At 35.2% G+C, this 19,137-nt stretch overlaps 1 protein-coding gene across 1 annotated transcript in view; it reads left to right on the top strand.

Moving 5' to 3' along the window:
- Window positions 1-19,137, top strand: part of Il1rapl2 (interleukin 1 receptor accessory protein like 2) — a 1,034,445-nt gene that overhangs the window by 538,680 nt on the left and 476,628 nt on the right. The window contains exon 4 of the mRNA XM_048336557.1: window positions 904-1,057. Within this exon, the coding sequence (XP_048192514.1) occupies window positions 904-1,057 (154 nt within the window). The remainder of the gene's footprint in view (window positions 1-903; window positions 1,058-19,137) is intronic.

Raw genomic sequence — 19,137 nt, 5'->3', positions numbered from 1 at the left:
GTCTATAACGAATAAATCTAGCTCTGTTTCAGCAGAACTCCTTAATCTTGACTTTCTAGACTGTACATGTCCAGTGGATTTCTGGACCACAAAGAAGATGATTCTAACATATCAGTATTAGTTTTGACAAAATTAATGAATAAATTGTTAACTTTATTGCCAATAAAAGAGCCTATAATGAATAGTTAATAATATTAAAGATTCCCACAGTGTATATTAAATGGCTAAATGAATGATAGCCTCTTAATGACGGAAAATATTAATATGAGAATGGACGAGAACATTATCATAATATTTAGTAACCTTTTATTTCTATCTTTTGCTTATTTTTACCCCACATTTCACTTTTTTTCTTTTTTCCCAGTTTTTCCTTTATTGTCAAAGTGAATTACAGAGGGATTACAGTTTCATATGTAAGGCAGTGAGTACATTTCTTGTTTTTTGGGGGCCAGTCATGGAACTTGAACTCATGGCCAGCACCCAGGCTAGTGCTCTACTACTTGAGCCACAGCTCTACTTCTGGTGTTTTGGTGGGTAATTGGAGTACAGACTCTCACAAAGTTTTCTGCATTTTGATAACAGTCACCTTCCTTTGCTTTTGCTGATCAGTCTCTTCCTCCTACTAACAGCTTTTAAGATTCTACTGTATCTCTTGGGAGCTTGTATACATTTCTATTTTTGACACATCACCTGTAATGTCATCTTGACGTTGGCATCAGGTTTTTAAAGTGGCCCTTAATGATATGTGAACTTGGCCTAGTGAGATATGCTTATGATGCACTTGATCCTTTGCTAATTATTGTGAATTTTAAAAAGAATACAAAAATGTGAAGATACTAAATTGTCAGCCCTAAAACATTATAGTGGTATTTTTTTAATATCTTGCAAATATTTTCTCTGCAGGAATGCAAGCCAAAAATGTGGAGAAGCATAATAATACAGAAGGGAAATGCTCTTCTAATCCAGGAGGTTCAAGAGGAAGATGGAGGAAATTACACATGTGAACTTAAATATGAAGGAAAACTTGTAAGACGAACAACAGAACTGAAAGTTACAGGTAGGGATAAGTTCCAGTAAATTAAGGAAATGTGATTTTAAATTATAATTTACTTTAGGAAGAAAGAATTTTGTTCACAGAGACAACTTGCTATGAATTTACAATTGTCAGCAAGTCAAACATTTGGAAATCTCACTATTAATAAATTGTGCTAAACAAAATTGATGTGTAGAACACAAATGATTGATTTAGGGGGCAAGAACACAATTTCTACCTTTATTTAAGGTTCTTAGCTATGCACTCTTCATCAACAGTTAATACAGAGCTCAGAAATGGTATACTAGAACCAGTCTAGAACTTGGCTTAGCCTGTGTATGGATTCTACATGTAAGTGAATGCTGCTTTCAGAGTGAGCTTCTATTGGTATTTTGGAATGAAATCATCTCGGGCCATATCCAAAAAGTATTTACGAAAATCATCAATATTTATGAAAATCATCCATAAATAAGGATCATTATTTTGAGCTTTTATTATCTTTTAAAGAAGTTTCAAGGAAAAATATGTGCATGTTTTAGAACTAAATAGAAGAAAAAATGTAAATGAGTGGTTCCTATGAGTGCAAGAGGTAAACCCAGAGTATATTTACCTGGTTGAGAATTTTAGGAAGCAATTTTCAGAAACATGGGATGTAAAGATGTCTTTCACAATGAGTATGATTGGGTATAATTTATAGTGTATATATATTGTTATTACTCTTTATTATTCATACTCATGAGTAAATTTTGGCTAATTTACCTAATTAGGTTGAGTCTTCTTACTCAAGGAGAAATCTTTCAGATCTATTTTTTTATATTGGAATATCTACAAATAAATCAAATATTTGGGGAATTGGAATTTTTAAAAGTTTAAATGCAAAATTCATTTGTGTTTCATATGTACCATATATACATAGCCTGACCAAATTTCATGCAATATTTTGGTGCAACTACCCTTTTTTTGTGACCTATGTCAACTATGGAGCTTTTTGCAACAGCATGCTGGCACTCAAAATGTTTTAGATTTCCCATTACAGAAATCTATATTAGGAAAATACCTTAAATATATCATGATTGTACTTATGTAGAAGCTAACAATATTAAATACATAACAACAGAGAGTAGAATAATAGTAACAGTGGCAAGGAGTAGTAATCAGGAAGTTTTAAGTCAAAAAGCATATACACAATTGCCATTATGTAGGATGAATAAGTCTAATGATTTAATGAGCAATGTGAGAACTGCAGTGAATGATATTGAATTATACTATTGAAACTTGTTAAAGAGTAGATTTCAGATTCTACGTCAACAAATAAATAGAAGATAACTATACAAAGGGATAGGAATTAATTTTCTTGATCATAGCAATTATTTCACCATCTGTATATAATATCAGGAGGTATATTGTGAATACATACAATTTAAAGAGTTATGTGTACGTGTTTACAAGTATACATTTGAATTACAGGTAAACTTTGAACTACAGTAAACTTTGAAATTATCCAAACCATCAATTTTGATTATATTATTTTATTTCTGACTAATTTTTTAATGATCTAATGTTGATAATAGCCAGTTGGCTAATTATGTAACTTCACTGATGTATGTATTACAGTACTTTAGCTTATGTCTGGGTATCTTTTGAGGGTAGTGGAAAAATCATACAAACAATTTTATTTGCTGTGTTCAGTCATATTTCAAATTTTTGACCCTCAAGATTTGATTTAGTTCTCAATATCATAAATGATGGTTATATGTTTTAGTTTGTATTTGGAGAGCAGTTTTTGAGAAAGCTTAAATAGTTCTTTGCATTAGAATTGCATTTTCACCCCGTGACCTTTCAAAAGAACTACCATGTTGGGCCAATTCCAAATACAATAGCTCTGCTTTTCTTAATGTGAACTAGACTTAATTGATTCATTCATGGCAGAAGATTCAATTGTTAGTTATATACAAATAATCCATAACCTGATCATGTAAGGCATAGGCACTTAGACTATAATCACAAATTTTCACTTACATTTGGCGATCATATACTAAAATTTGTAACTTCATAGAATTGGACTGATTTTAAGTTGAGTTATGCAAATACCAAACCTCCTTTAGAGTTATGATCACAACAGTTTGCTTCTACTTTTTCATTTGAGATTTTCAAGAAGAGCTAGAATTACTCATTGCGCATATTTTATAAGATGTTAATTTATTTTCTCTGAACTTGTAGAATTTCATCAGAATATCTTGTAGAAGTTCTCAAAATTTGATAAGCATCACAATAATGTTGAGAGACCAAACAAGGGTGAGGATTACAATTTTAAATACATCCTCACATGTTAATTGAGTATATGAGTAATACAATCTCCCTTAGTTGTCCGCAGAATTCTTTTTTTCTTTATTTTTAAAGTGAAGTACAGAGGGGTTACAGTTTCATATGTAAGACAGTGAGTACATTTCTTGTTCAACTTGTTACCTCCTCCTCCCCCTTTCCTTCTCCCCCACCATGAGTTGTACAGTTGGTTTACATCAAATGGTTTTGCAAGTATTGCTTTTGAAATTGTTTGTCTTTTTATCCTTTGTCTCCCAATTTTGATATTCCCTTTCCCTTCCCTAGTTCTAATACACCTATATACAGTATCCAGAGTACTAAGATGAGATATAGTGATAGCGGGGGTAAAACCACAGGAAGGGAATACGAGAGAGAAAAATGAAAAACAAGGGCACAGTTTCACATGGCATGTTGAAAATAATTACAACAATATACCACTTGTTTCCATAACATGGTGTTCGCTTCACTTAACATCATCTTATGTGTTCACAAGAGCATAGCTATTGGTCTATTGTGATCTTCTGCTATGACTAGCCTAAACATGTACTAAGGATTCCCTATGAGGGCATAGCATCCACGTTTATTAGCCTTCCAGGTGTCATGCTTTAGGAAACACTAGATGAGAGAATGGGGCTAAACAAGTGAAAGCCATAGATTTGATTTCCTTTGTGAGAATGTTATTTTATTACCATAAAACAAGTGCATTTTTATAGGTTCCAAATTGTTTCCTTTAAACTCCTTAGAGCTATCATGAAAATTCAGGTCATTCGTAACCAAGGGAAACATCAAGCCTGTGTACTGCAAAGCAACCTCCTTCAATCAATGCAAACAGGTTTTATTTATTCACTTGCCACATAAACATTTACTAAATATGTCTTACATGCACAGAAATGAACTAGGAGCTAGTATGGTCATTCTAAATTTATTCCTAATTATCTTCAGGTCAGTGGCCACCATTCACATGGGAAGATATGAAGTTTATCTATTCACACTATTTTTGTTTTTTGCCTGTCTTAGGGCTCTACCCCTGAGCCTCCTTGTGTTCAAGGCTACTGCTCTTGATCACCACTTGAGCCTCAGCTCTACTTCAGGCTTTTTGTGAGTAGTTTATTGGAGATAAGGATCTCACAGACATTCCCAACTTGGCTGGCCTTAGAACCATGATCCTTAGATCTCAGCCTCCTGAGTAGTTAGGATTACAGGCATCAGTCACAAGGACCCAGCTTATTCACAAAATTTAAATGTTATGCATGATGTAGAAACAAAATGGCTTCTGAAAATGGAAGTTTAAGAGGTTTCTCTGGAAGGTTGATTCTTTGTTTGCAGTATTATATTCTTTGTATGCTCAGTATTTAAGCAATTAAACAGATTATGCTCTCAGTTCAAAATATAAGGCAAGCAATATTTAAATAGGAACCTACTAAGACTTGTTTTGAGTTTACCAGTATATAAACATAGCATTAAAATTCAATATGTAATTAATAGGATTGATTAGTTATAAAACTATGTGGATTGAAATTATTTAAAGTGATGTATTCCAAACACACACGTGTCATAGCATTACCAAATTTTAAAAGACTATTTTGACAAGAAATGTACTCACTACCTGACTTATGTAACTGTAACCCCTCTGTACATCACCTTGACAATGTAATTAATTTAAAATATAAAATGTTAATTCTACAGTTAGAATGGTGAGAACTTAGAAATAGGTGATCAAGGTAATATTCTATTTATACATCCCTTTATAAAATGGTAAATCCTTTGTACCAGTACTTAAAAATCATAAAAAAAGAAGAAAAAGTGTAAATTCTGAGAATACATATTCAACAAAGCAAGTTTTTTAAGGTTTATAGCTGCTGCTTTCTGTAAGTAGACAAAGCATGAAAAAGATCCAGAATCCAGATATTAAATACTGATAAAATAGAAGATACTCTTTTTCTTAAGAATGATTTCTTCATATTAAAGAATTCACCAGAGTATTTCTTTAAATAGCTTACTTCCTGTATTAAACTAGAATTTGACTTAGATGCTATTTTTCTAAAACATTTATATTGCATAAACCATGGCATACCTAATATTATTGTGGAATTTTCTTTTTATTCCTTTGGAAGATGCAGGAAGAGGCATAAGAACCCATTTAGCTCATTTGCCAAACATGCCCACAGCTAACAGTTTTATTTCCCATTGCATATTTTAGGTGGCTGTTTGCTATTTTATAGATTTTTTCTTTTATTCTCATGTTGAATTCGTATAGAGGGCTAGCTGATGTGATAAGGAAAGGCAGATGGTGATACTGTAGAGCATGCGATAATGGAAGAAGGTGGAAGGAAATGGAAGAGGATGAGTGGAATAATAGAATACCATCTCTTGAGATGAGAAGGGGAGGTCTGCCTTGAACAGGTCAAAGGCAAACATAAAATTATTAGGACTTTTACAAATGAACAAAAGCATAAAACCAACACTAATTAACTTTATTTCGATACTTAATTCACCATTCATGTGGCAAATCATTCACAAATGTATGCTTTTATGCAGCCTTTTAGAAATGAGCATTGGGCATTTAGGATCGTGGTTTGTTTGGTTGGTTTTTTTTTTTTTTTTGTCAGTCCTGGGGCTTGGACTCAGGGCCTGAGCACTGTCGCTGGCTTCTTTTGTCTCAAGGCTAGCACTCTACCACTTGAGCCACAGCACCACTTCCGGCTTTTTCTATATATGTGGTGCTGAGGAATCGAACCCAGGGCTTCATGTATAGAGGCAAGTATTTTTACCACTAGGCCATATTCCCAGGCCCGCATTGGGCATTTAGGAAAATAAACATTAAGCTGTTCTCTGGTGTATATGCAAATACCTTTCTTCCTGAAAACTGTAGACATTTCCTCAGTTCCTGACTGGGGATATTTCATACATTAGGAACAATATCTTTTTTTTTTTTTTTTTTTTTTTTTTGGCCAGTCCTGGGCCTTGGACTCAGGGCCTGAGCACTGTCCCTGGCTTTTTTTTTTTTTTTTGCTCAAGGCTAGCACTCTGCCACTTGAGTCACAGCGCCACTTCTGGCCGTTTTCTGTATATGTGGTGCTGGGGAATTGAACCCAGAGCCTCATGTATACGAGGCAGGCACTCTTGCCACTAGGCCATATCCCCAGCCCCAGGAACAATATCTTAACCAGCTGCTCTCTGAATGACTTTATGAGAGAGGCTAATTATATGATATGCCTCAAAGATCTGGCTGTTAGGTAACAATTTGGGGTAGTAGCACAGCATTCTGGGTACATAAATCTTGGTGAATCTGCAAAATGTGTTTTGGAATCAGTCAAATGGATGATTATAGCAAGTACTTTTAAGTTCAGTTTGTAGTGTTTAACTAATGCACTGTTCCACATATATTTTAGACTATGTAGCTTGTTAGAATAATTTCTTTTGTATGGAAAATGCCAGACATTTATACACAGAAGAAGAAAATTCACATTCATATTGGAAAATAAGTAGTTTGTGGGTCTGGCTATCAGCTCCTCTATGCCTTTTCTGTGAATGCTGTGACACTAGGGTGAGGGTAAGTTTGGAGAAACAGTGGGGCATAGTGATGTGGTGAGTTCATGGATATTAGTCTGAATAAAGACAATGAAATAGGAGAAGTAGTCTCTAGGAGAATAACTATGTAAGAATTAGGACCATGGCTCCCAGAAAGTTAGACCCCTATCGATTACTCCTTGTAGGGCACATTTGTGCTAACTGATGTCCATTCATTTTCTTATTTAAAGCAACTGTACAAATGAAAGGGTGCATAGGAATTTTTGACTCTTAAATATAATTTTTGAGTGTCTGGGAATGTGACTCAGTGGTAGAGTGCTTGCCTAGCATGCATGAAGCTCTAGGTTCAATTCCTCAGCACCACATAAACAGAAAAATCCCGAAGTGGCACTGTGGCTCAAGAGGTAGAGTGCCAGCCTTGAGCAAAAGGAAGCCAGGGACAGTGTTCAGGTCCTGAGTCCCAAGCTCCAATCAAGCACAAAGCATAAATTTCATGAAGAGAATATATTTCTTATCTAAAGAACAGTTACAGTACTGGTCATGATGTCCATCTTTCTTATATAATACCTTTTTGGATGTTCACTGTTTTGTCTTCAACAATTCCCTGTTGGAATTACATACTCTATTGGAATTAGTACACTTGACATTTGGCACCTTTTCTTTAGCTCTCAGTGAGTACTTCAGTTAAAATCATTAGAGATGATACATATAACTGAATCTCAGCTAGAGGTGATTCCAAGAAATAAGCAAAGAAAAGTAAAAATGTATGAAAGATAGAATGTACCAAATTTCATTCTGAATTAAGGAAAAGTGGACAATAATGAGGTTAATTGTCACTATAATAGAGTTGTGAGGTAGCAAAATTGAAACGAAGTTAAATATTATTAACTAAATAAAGATAAATTAACATGTAATTCAGTGTGTGGCAATAAGAAATTCAGGATCCAGATTTGTGATTCTGAAAGCAGACATGTAGAGACAGAAGCATATTCTTCTTTGGAGTTGTGAAAACATTTTTCCCCGCACTGGGGAGCTATTTCACAAATGGTCATCTGTGGTACTGAGATGTTACAAGAATATTTGAAAGAGATATTTAAAGGGGAAAAATGGCAAGTTATCTGCAAAATATATCAGGGCAACTTACTGACTATAACATTCTAATATATATTGTAATATTCTAAATTCATATAGGATATATTTTGGGACATTTTCAAAATGTGTATGTCCATATAACACTATTTTTGTCTCCTTGAGATAATTCCAGAGTGCTGAATTTCCACATAGCGAGCTTTAGAAAATTGAAGTGTGTCACTTACTGAGTAGGCAAGAAGTACCTCACTCTTTTGGCATCCTGCTTATGTCCGTAAGTTCAACAACCTCAATAACATTTTCTTTATATCATAATCACAATCACCTACTTTTTTTCATTGTCTTATTTTCTCAGCTAGCCTGTGAGTTTTTTTTAATTTTTATTATCAAACTGATATACAGAGAGGTTACAGTTTCATACGTTAGGCATTGGATACATTTCTTGTACTGTTTCTTACCTCATCCCTCATTTCCCCCTCCCGCCTCCCCCTTTCCCTTTTCCCCCCATGAGTTGTACAAAAGCAAGTATTGCTTTTGTAGTTTTTTTTTTACCCTGTGTCTCTCAACTTTGGTATTCCCTTTCAATTTCCTAGTTCTAATACCAGTATACACAATTTCCAATATACTCAGATAAGATACAGAGATAGTGTAGGTACAACCACAGGAAGGGGATACAAGAAGATCATCAATATTAGAAGCTACAGTTACACATAGCACGTTGAAAGTAGTTACAACAGTGATATAACAATCGTTTCCATAAATGGAGTTCATTTCACTTAGCATCATCTTATGTGTTCATAAGGGTATAGCTATTGGGCTCTTGTGATCCTCTGCTGTGACTTGCCTAAACCTGAGCTTTTTAATGGATGGGATTTGTTGTGTTCACAAGTAGTGAGCATACAGTAGGTATTCAAAAATTATTTAATATCTTCATTTCTTTAGGTCCTTTGTAAATTGGTGAATACTTTGACTAGATACAAGTATGACAGATTAGTATTTGTATAAATTATAATATAAAAGCATTTTCACTTTTGGGATCCCGTTCTATTGCTCCCAAGAACTTTATAATAATAGCAACAATAGTTATTCTATTATTAATCAAAGTAGCAGTGGTAGTGATTGTTGTGATCATTGTTATCATCATCTTGTATTTATAGATGTAGTCATAGTTGCAATAGCAACATTGTTTATTAGAACAGTAAACAAAGCTTGGGAGAATTTAAGTCATTTGTCCTGGGGGTAGCAGCAAATGCCTTCATCACCTGGGTTCTAGTCCAATTCTGTTGCTTATTTATACCTCTTATAACTCTGTTTGGAACCCCTGAATACTCAATTGACTCAGAACAAGATATACAACCGTGTGAAGGCTCCATAACTCAGATCGAATGGTCTCTGAATTTGTTTTTAATTTAAAATACCCACTATAAAATGAGACTTCTTGGTAAAGTAGAGATTTCAGGGAGGGAAGAAAGCCAAAGGAACATGACAAATATGAAGTAGTTTATATGCATGTATGAAACTAGACTAAGGAAATTTATCAAAATATTTTAAAAGGTTAGAGGGGAATAAGGACAAGTAATGGGATGAAGTTGATCAAAGAGCATTATATGTTGTTATGGAAATATAAAATTTTGTCCCATTATCCAATTAATAAGTACTAGTTTAAAAGAAAGTTGAAATAAAAACAACAGCCAAAATGTTCATCTGTCAATCTATTGTTTTGTATTTAAGAAAAATAAATGTTGATTTATTTCATGAGGAACATTTGAATGGCTGAATCCAAATAAGCAATGCTGAAATGCTTGTAACAGTCAAGCAGAGCATATATATATATATATATATATATATATATATATATAGAGAGAGAGAGAGAGAGAGAGAGAGAGAGAGAGAGAGAGAGAGAGAGAGAGAGAGGTGCACCAGGTGTTCAAGGCAACCGAGAGTGGCAAGTGGGACCATACAGAACAGCAGCACTAACTCAGCGCTAGCTGATTGCTGCCAGGTGAGATTGAGTTGAGGATCCAATATTGCTAAATCCTCCAATTTTTGAAGAGAGTCTGGATTTTTACATGGAAATCCCTGAATTGAAGTGTGCCAATGAATCATATAAAACATGCTTGTAAGCTATATTCAATTTATGAGTTGCCTATCTGTGGCCTTTGCCTTATTAAAGGTTTGGTTCAGTAGGAATTTTAAGCAAGCAGCTGACTGTGGCACTAGCTCACAAACTGTTTTATTATTTCCATTTCTAGTAGTAAATGGAAAAAATGTTAAAACTTTAAAGTGGCTTGGAGAGAAGTTAATAGGCAAACTGAGAATAGCACTAAGAAGCTATCGTAATCACACCATCCAACGAGCTGGTCGATCCAAGTAGAGAGTGAAGTGCACAATTTATGGATATAATACTAGAGAAGGGATATTGACAAATTGATCACCTAACAGAGAAGAATTATTTAGATGATGAAGCAAATTGGTCTCAAATGTTACAGATAAATGAAGAGGTCTGGGGATAAAGCATCCACATTACAGCTGCCCTGAAACAGTTCAATGTGAAACACCAAAGAAAACAAATCATTGGCATATGTTCTCGTTCCTTCACAATCTCCTTGTGCAGCCAGGTAACATGATCTGAATGCATGTGACCCGATTATCACATGAAAACATATCTTGTTTGTACCTTTACTGTGACTTAACAAGTAAAGACCTGAGCAGTCAATAGCTGACAGCATAAGACTACATTCACATGACTGACTGTGCATTTCATAATCGACTGTTCTTTTCCATGGTCACAGGTGCAAAAATCTCAGGACTCATCAGGCTTGCAGTAACTCCATTGCCTTTCCTCCTATGTGTCTCTCCTCCTTCCGGGGTAATCCTTGGTTTCCTAGCCTATGCATCCCACCCTTGATGGCATCTTTACTCTTTATGTGCTTGTTTTAAATGTTCTAATGCCATGTGTTCTCTGTGTAGTCCATTTCTTCAGATCCTAGTTTTCTTTTGGGGCTAAACTAATACCTCAATGAGCTTAGGAATTTGTGACTGATAAAAGCCAAAAAGTGTTTCCCTTCTCAGCTAACATATTTGCAATTTTTTTTTTGTACAAACACACATACTTTATTATGTTGCCATCTAAAACTTTTATTGTTTTAACCTTTATATTTAGAACTACAATTAAAACTAGAATTGATTCTTTCATGTAATTTGTAACAAGAGTCAAGATAATGATTTTTCTCATATTTGCAATTTAATAGACATTTCAATTCTGTAACTTATAGGCATAACTAATGGTAAGAATTCCTGGCAATTTTGAAGGGCCTATGAGAGCCTTTCCCAGAGAGGCACAATTTCTACCCTGCAGGTGGCTACTTGCTCCTTCCAGAAATAAGGTCAACTCTATTACTGACTTTGAGGTACTAGGAAGAAAAATAGCTTGCTTAAAATGAGTAGGAAAAAAGGGCTTTAGGTGTCAGTTTAAACAGTGATTTTTTTTCCTTTCTCCTCCATCATTCTTAGTGTGACTCTTTCCTCTCCCTTATTTCCTGTACCGTGCTCTAACCTATGACACAGGGATATATGTTAACCCTGTTGGTTATAGCCAGGGTGAAAGAGATCATCACTGTCTGTCCTAGGAAAGTGTTCCTGTCATGTTTCTATGTCCTGAAGACAGATGAATGAACACTATTAACTGGCCCGTCATCAGTAGCAGTCTTGGTTCTCTACGAAGTCAGGACTACATGAACATTCATTCTTATGGGCTTGTTTTGCAAGTAACTCTGCAGAAGACTGACTTTAAAAGCTGGGGTTTGTTATCAAAATAGAGCACATGAGAACAGGATCTGGTAAATGTACCCACTCCTAGTCAATTCTGTACTCATGACTCAGCATTGGAGGTAAACTGGTCCTCTTAGCTAGCTACTCAACTACCAAGAAGAGGTTAGAGGAGGGAATTTGGGGAAGGGCTTTGTGTTGTGATTCCCAGGTGTGCAGACCTCAAATGCACAGATGTAGTTTTTCATAGGTACATTGTGTTTATTGGTCATTATTGGTCATGAGAATTTCATCTACCTTCTTTTCCTCTAACCTGAAAGCAGTGGCTTGAGCAATTTAAAACTCTTTTACCAACTTACTTTTGTATGAAAATGAAAATTAAGTTTTGTATAGATGGCATCCAGCCACAAATTAGATCCAGTGGAGTAGAGTAAATGCTCAGTTAAATACCATTTATTGGATCAGGCATTATACTTTCCATTCAATCAAAGCTCACAACCTCAGTAGTTTAGCAAGGCTTTATGTACTTTATAACAGTGAAAATGGTGAATCAGAGGATTAGTTACTTGTCCTAGGATCATACCTTGTTCTTGGTGGAGTTTGAATTTGAACGTAAATTTGTTCCAAACAATTTCTCTTCAAGCACATTGCCACAATGTACCTCAATGTCTCCTGCATACATCAGTGCTCAATAAATCTCACTAGTTGTTTTCCTCCTTGGTTGCTTGTCTGAGACATGCTTCCCTGCTACTCATGGCCTGTTTATGTTTTGTACACTATAATTTCTTTGAAAGATCCACAGGCTAGCCTTATCTTACAACTACCTGCTTCTTTCCCCTGAATGCAAACGTCTTAAAAAAAAAGTCTTATGATAATTTACAATTATCTTTCACTTCTTTTTGTGTAGGTCCAAACTCTATTGCTTCTCATAGATTTACCAGCTGGGTGCTGGTGGCTCACACCTGTAATTCTACATAATTAGAAGGCTGAGATCTGAGGATTGCAGTTCATAGCCAGCTCTGGCAGGAAATTCTGTGAGACTTTTATGTCCAATAAACTACTGTGAAAGAGCCAGAAGTGGTAGTGTGGCTGGGAGCTAGGCTTGAGCACAGTCTCAGGGGCAGCAGCAGGATCTGCATACACAAAAATAAGCCCGAAATGGAGCTGTGGCTCATGAGCCTTGAGCAAGAAATCTTAGGGACAGTGCCCAGGCCTTGAGTTAAAGTACCAGAATTGGTACACACACACACACACACACACACACGAATATTTACCATAACACTTAGAGGTAACACACAATGGTGGAACTAGGAACAGGGCTCTGTGCTTTCAGAAATATAATTTTATTTACCTATCTTAAATACTGGTGAAGTATATAATTGTGCTACCAAATTACATATGTGCACACTGGAATTCAGAGGATCCTTCTCAATGTTGCACAGTATACAAATGGTCACGCTGAGATGAAGACTCATGTAGTGGTTGTTTTCCTAAAGACTGAGCCCTTCCACTAATAAATGCTTTGGAACTAGGTACTTACTGCTCATAGTAATGCAATCTGATTTGATTAGAAATAATTTTCTTATATGAAGCAAGATATCTACAAGAAGATATTTATATATTTAAATGCACACATTAACATGTAAACACATATACTAAACACACATATGAAATTATATGTAAAAGGTTTTCAGTAAAACTATGAATGTCCCTCTTCAAGAGAAGACCAGTGGAAAACTCTGGAGTTGATTTTCTCTCATGGTCCTTGTTTTAGAGCCAGAAAACCATGATCCAAATCCTGGTTCAGAGAATAGCTATGTGACTTGGGAGAAATTAATTTACCTCCATGATCCATAGGTTATAACATACTGTGAATTCATTGCTATGGTGAATTGAAGAAAAAAATAAAGATACTTACGTAGTGATTAGGGAATAGTAGGTACACAACAAATTATATCATTCATCATCACTAGTAAGCAAAGGTGACCTTGTAACCATCTCACCACAAGAAAGTTATCTGACAAACAATCCAAGCCAAATTGTTGTTATTAATAAGGTGCTTCATTTACAGGAGATGTATTTCAAAACTTAACAAGTTAACCAGGGGTTATAAAAAACTCAAGCAAAGAGCCTCATAAATAGGTATTTCAGGCAGCATTATTTCATTCAAGTAGATGCAATCATGTGAGATAATTTGTCAATTAGGGTGGTCAGAACAAATATTGTTGTCTGTATAAATGAGATTTTTCATTCAGCAAGATATTTTAATGATGTGTGAGCTAAGAGCAGAGGCTGCTAAGACAAAGCTGAGGTGGAAATGAGTCTGGAGGACAAGCATGTAGAGAAGCCTGGCCTTTTCCTGTCTAGCAATTCCTTATGTCATTATGATTCATCCCTAGTGGTTTATAAAGGCAGTTAAATGGCCTCCTTTGGCTGTCAAATAGGAAAATAATTCATGAGTTCAAGTTCATAAATCATTTCTTGGTAGCAAGGGTACTTTATATAGCTGGGAATGTCTCCTTGCTTTGGCACTGTGCTGCCGTGGGGAACCAGAGGATCAACTGGCAGTCTCCAGATGCAGAAGCCTAAGTGAGGAGCTTCCTAGACATAGGTCTGGAGGCAAAGAAGCTGAACCCTTTCCATGGCATGTTGCCTTGATCCTCTCTGACTAGCCCAGGAAACCTTTCACTTGTATGTTTGGCATATTGAAGTCATTTAGTATATTTTTTCAGTGAATTTAAGTATCTCCTGTGCTTTAGATCCTTTGCACTGCGACCTACATATAGTATCTGAAAAATACCTATACCTATGTTCACAAGTTAATTAATATCCTGAGTTGTTTGCTTGACTTTAATGACGAGCACATCATGGACTTTACATAAACTCTGGCCTGATCATTGCATAGGAAATAATTGTAATTCAACTGATTTCTGATAAAAGACATTCAAAATAATATTTTAACTCCTTAATTCACCTTGTTCCTAAAATTAAACTTTTTATATTTATGTTTGATCTTAATAAAGTTCTTTTCATCACACTATTTAATTTTGCTCCTGCTTAGTATTTGAAACAAAGGTGTGTAAAGAAAATATGAATAAATAGTTCTCAGGTAATGCAGCAATTTTCAATCTTGAATCCACATTTAACATGTTTATTGTTCTTTTAAAATTTATCAAATGTCCTTTTGTGGTATGTGTAGAGGTGAACAGAAAGAGATGTGATAACTGCTGTGGTTGAGGAGAGGATAGCTGAATAGATACTAAATGAGCAGAGACATGGATGCATACATAATTGTGTATTTCAGTAAGTGATGAAAGGAAAATAATCAACTGGGTTTGGGGATCATCTTCTTAAAGCCAGATAGCATGTAGGCTGGACTCTGAATTTTGAAGGCTACAAAAAAGCCATCTGGGTAAAGAAAGAGTGAAAATTTAGTTCAGAGGGAACAACATATGTTTGTTCATAGTGGCTTGGGTCAGAGATACAGTAATAGAGATACAGAAATAAGCAGATTCAGGAGACCGTACAGAGAAATAAATGCCTATATGTTTTCACTATGATACCTACTAGGTTTTTGGTATTAGTAATAGGATGGACAATAGTACCTTTTACTGAAATGAGGAAAACTGACAGAGGCTAGATTATTTTGAAGGGTGGAAATTATGAGTTCTGGTTTTGTCCTGTTTTATTTGAGATACTTATTAGATACCATCTCCAAAATGTTGAGAAGACAGTTGGATATATGAATCTGGCATTCAGAGAAAAATGGGAGCTAGAGATATAAATTTTGGAGCTGTCAGTCTTGTATATAGGGTAGGATACAACAAAGTACTAAATTGTGTGGGGCAACTGATGATTGCTATAGGAGATCAATGTAAACCACAGATCCTAGGCCCTATGTTGCAGGCTTTTCCCAGATTTATGACAGTTTAAGAAAGCTACATGTCATGACTTTTCTAAGACTCATCATATTGGTAAATATCAAACATGATGTTTGTTCCTGTATTTTACTGATATGTGTAATAACATCTTGTATTTAGCTGACACTCGAATATTTCTGAGCTAGATGAATATAACTATTGTCACACTAAGTGCAATGGCTATTTATTAAGTAGGCTGCAATCTGTATTAGTTTATATATATATATTATATACATTATTTCTAATCCTTACCACAGTCCTGAGCAATACAGATCCAGTTTATAGGTCAAGAAATTCAGACTTGAGAAGTTATAAAAAAAAAACTCCCTAAGGCCGGCCATACAGCAAATAAACGTGCAATTCATTCCAGTTCTATATTTGAGGAAAGGGACTCCAAATTTCCTTTTGGACTCTTCCAATTCCCTAAATCTTTTATATCCTAAAGGGAAAAATTAAACCAAACACCTAGATGTGAAAGTGTGTTGCTGGATCTGCTTCCTATTGAATAAAAGTGTGATAGACTGGTTTGTTACACTGTGGACAGCTGCTACATTTCTAGTACACACATACAGCTTGCTACTGAGATATTCATTGCTTGCTGATGACCTCCCTGGATGAATAGCTTCCATCATATTCTTTGGCTACTCTCTTCTGAATTCTTAATGTTCTACTACTAACAGGAAGGTGACTTCCTAAATATGATACAAAGAAGGGAGCATAAAACCTGGTATACAATTGGATCATAATAATGCTATCAAACTTTTTATCTCCTTTATCCACAACTTCATAAAAGCCCTGTAAATAAGTGCTTTTGTTTTACTAGTGAGGAACCTAATGAGTAACTTGACCAAGATCACACAACCAATTGGAATTTGAAGGCCAATCTATGATTCCAGAGCCTATGATTTCCATATTTTCAAATTGAGTGAGTAAATGAAGGCAGGAGACAACATTGAAAAATATCAAGGAATAATGTTTTATCGAAGTAACTGACATGATTACTGAGGAGCCTTGCATGTCAGAAAAAACAACTCACAGGCTTAGTCTATCAGGACATATGTAGCAGAAATGTGCTCTGATTTTTTTACCCCTGATAAAACAGGTCTAGCTTTTGAACATCAGGTGCCTGCTTCCCAACAGGAAATCTCTTACAACTATGAATCAGCCCTAGAGCCCACAAGTCTTACCTACCCTTGTGCTATCTCATTTGCACACATTTCTTACTAAGATTTGCTCATTTTAACTCAGTTCAAAGATCTTCTTGGTTTGTTTTCTCTACCAAGGCACTGTGGTAGTTGTTGCTGCATTGGTTGTTGGGAGCATTATTTAGGCACATCTAAGTATACCAAGTGGACTATGGAACTCTAGAGGGTTGAGGGGGTTATAAAAGATTGCTGAGAGATAGCCAATAATATTTTGTTGGTACTTGTGTAGGAGACAGCATGAATTTATTCTGTCTTGTCATGTACATATTCTTTAATTCTTGTAGTGTTCTTTTTAACCCAATTAATGAATCAGTTTCTACCTGCTTGGGAATGTAGCTACATAGACTTTTAATTTCTAGCCACATATGCTAACTAGAAGTAGCTAAAAAGGATGGAGGAAAGACCAGGTATAACGTATTCAGTGCTACATAGGAGCTAGAGATAGGAGGAGCAAAGTTCAAGGCCAACCTGGATAAAAAGTTTATTAAGTTCCCTCAACCAACCAACAAGCTGGGAGTGTATGTGTGTGGGGAGGTCCACATGTGTAATTTCACTTCTGAGGAACATCTGAAGGCAGAAGTATGATAGCCTAAGGCTTGCCCTGAGCAAACACATAAGACTCTACCTGAAGCTAAAAAGGGATGGAGATGAGGCTTAAATGGTAAAGTGTTTGACTAGCAAGCATGAATTGTGAGTTCAAACCCCAGCACACAAAACAAAACTAGTGGCTAAGAACTAGAAAGGAAGTTGCGCTAAGCATACAGCCTAATTCATTGTGTAGACAACAGAAGTGAGGACTCAGTGTGACTGATTTGATACTTTTCCCAGTACAGTGCTGAATTCTACCACTTTCATCACTTCATCTGGAGTCTTGCCTTGGAGGCTTTTTACATGCCAAATATAATCAATATCTTCATTATAACTGAAATGTTTAAGTCAAATTAATGTAAAGCCTTCAGAGAGTTTTGCTGATTTAGTTTATAAAAGTCATTCAGGTAACACAATGGAAAAATATGGGGGGTTATGACATTTTCTATAACTCATTAACTTAGGTTCTTTAATAACTCTCAGAATTTACATCAAAGGACAATACTCAAACTTACCTTAACAGATTTCACATTTATTCTCTTTTGATTAGTTTACAAACCACTTTTCTAATCCAAAGATATTTTCATCCTCAAAACCTGTTCCCTTCCTTCGTGATTACATGTATTACAAAATCATCTCACAAACTACTTCATGAGGATTGAAGTCGATTTACAGGGAAGTAGCAGAAGCAGAATTTAGAAGCTAGAAATTTGAATGGAAATTACACAAGTTTTAAAATCAGAATGATGTGGTTTCATATTCATGCTGTACTATTTACTCACTTGGAAATCCTATCCAAATTATCAAACTCCTCCAAGCTTCCAGTTTTATATCTATTTCTATATTTAACCTTGTGGACTTGTTGGGAGAATTTGAATAGTGAAGCAAATCATAGATATTTATATCATTACTGTTACTGTGATTATTATTTACTGTTCCTACTAAAAGTACTTCTATTAGTATTAGTCATTCTGCTATAGCTACTGGTACCACTCTATTCTAAAGGGAGAACATAGACCCATGTCAGTACTGAGAGATCAGTACTGATAGTGCTGACAGAACAGATTAGGCCAGCATCAGAAAAATCTTCAAATACAATGAAACACAAACAATGATGGAACAAAACAGCCTCTAAAATCCTAGTGTAATTGGAAAGTTCAATCTGCTGAATAAAATTAAAATCTCAGTTGATTATAGAGAGTATATGTTTGCAAATACAATTGTTCAGATAATTCCCTTCCATTAAAGGTCCATCAGGACAGAAGTCTATCCTACTTTGCCTATTGGTTTTTCTATCCCTTTAGCACAGTACTTGGAATCAGGAAGATTAAGGATTATTTTTCGAGTGCATAAGTGAGATCTCTAAAATATATGTTGTATAATTTTATGGCCTTTGTATACGTATATTCATTTATATATTCCAAAAATATTTGGCTTTATATTATATGAGAAACATTGTGCTATGCCTAGGTAAGAAAATCACACATAACTCTTCCCTTAGAGAAGAAACAGTCCTTAACCAATCACACAAACACACATGGAGTTTTAGTTGTGAAAAACTGTGGAGGAAAATGGGTCATGGAGTGAAATAATGTATTATTTGAATGATGTAATCTAATCAGGGTGTTTCTTTGAAGAGGTCAAGCTTTGGCAAAGTTAAATTATTACCAGATATTTCCAG

Source organism: Perognathus longimembris, chromosome 28, assembly GCF_023159225.1.
Source record: "Perognathus longimembris pacificus isolate PPM17 chromosome 28, ASM2315922v1, whole genome shotgun sequence".
NCBI lineage: Eukaryota > Metazoa > Chordata > Mammalia > Rodentia > Heteromyidae > Perognathus > Perognathus longimembris.
This window is presented reverse-complemented; position numbering and strand designations above follow the sequence as displayed.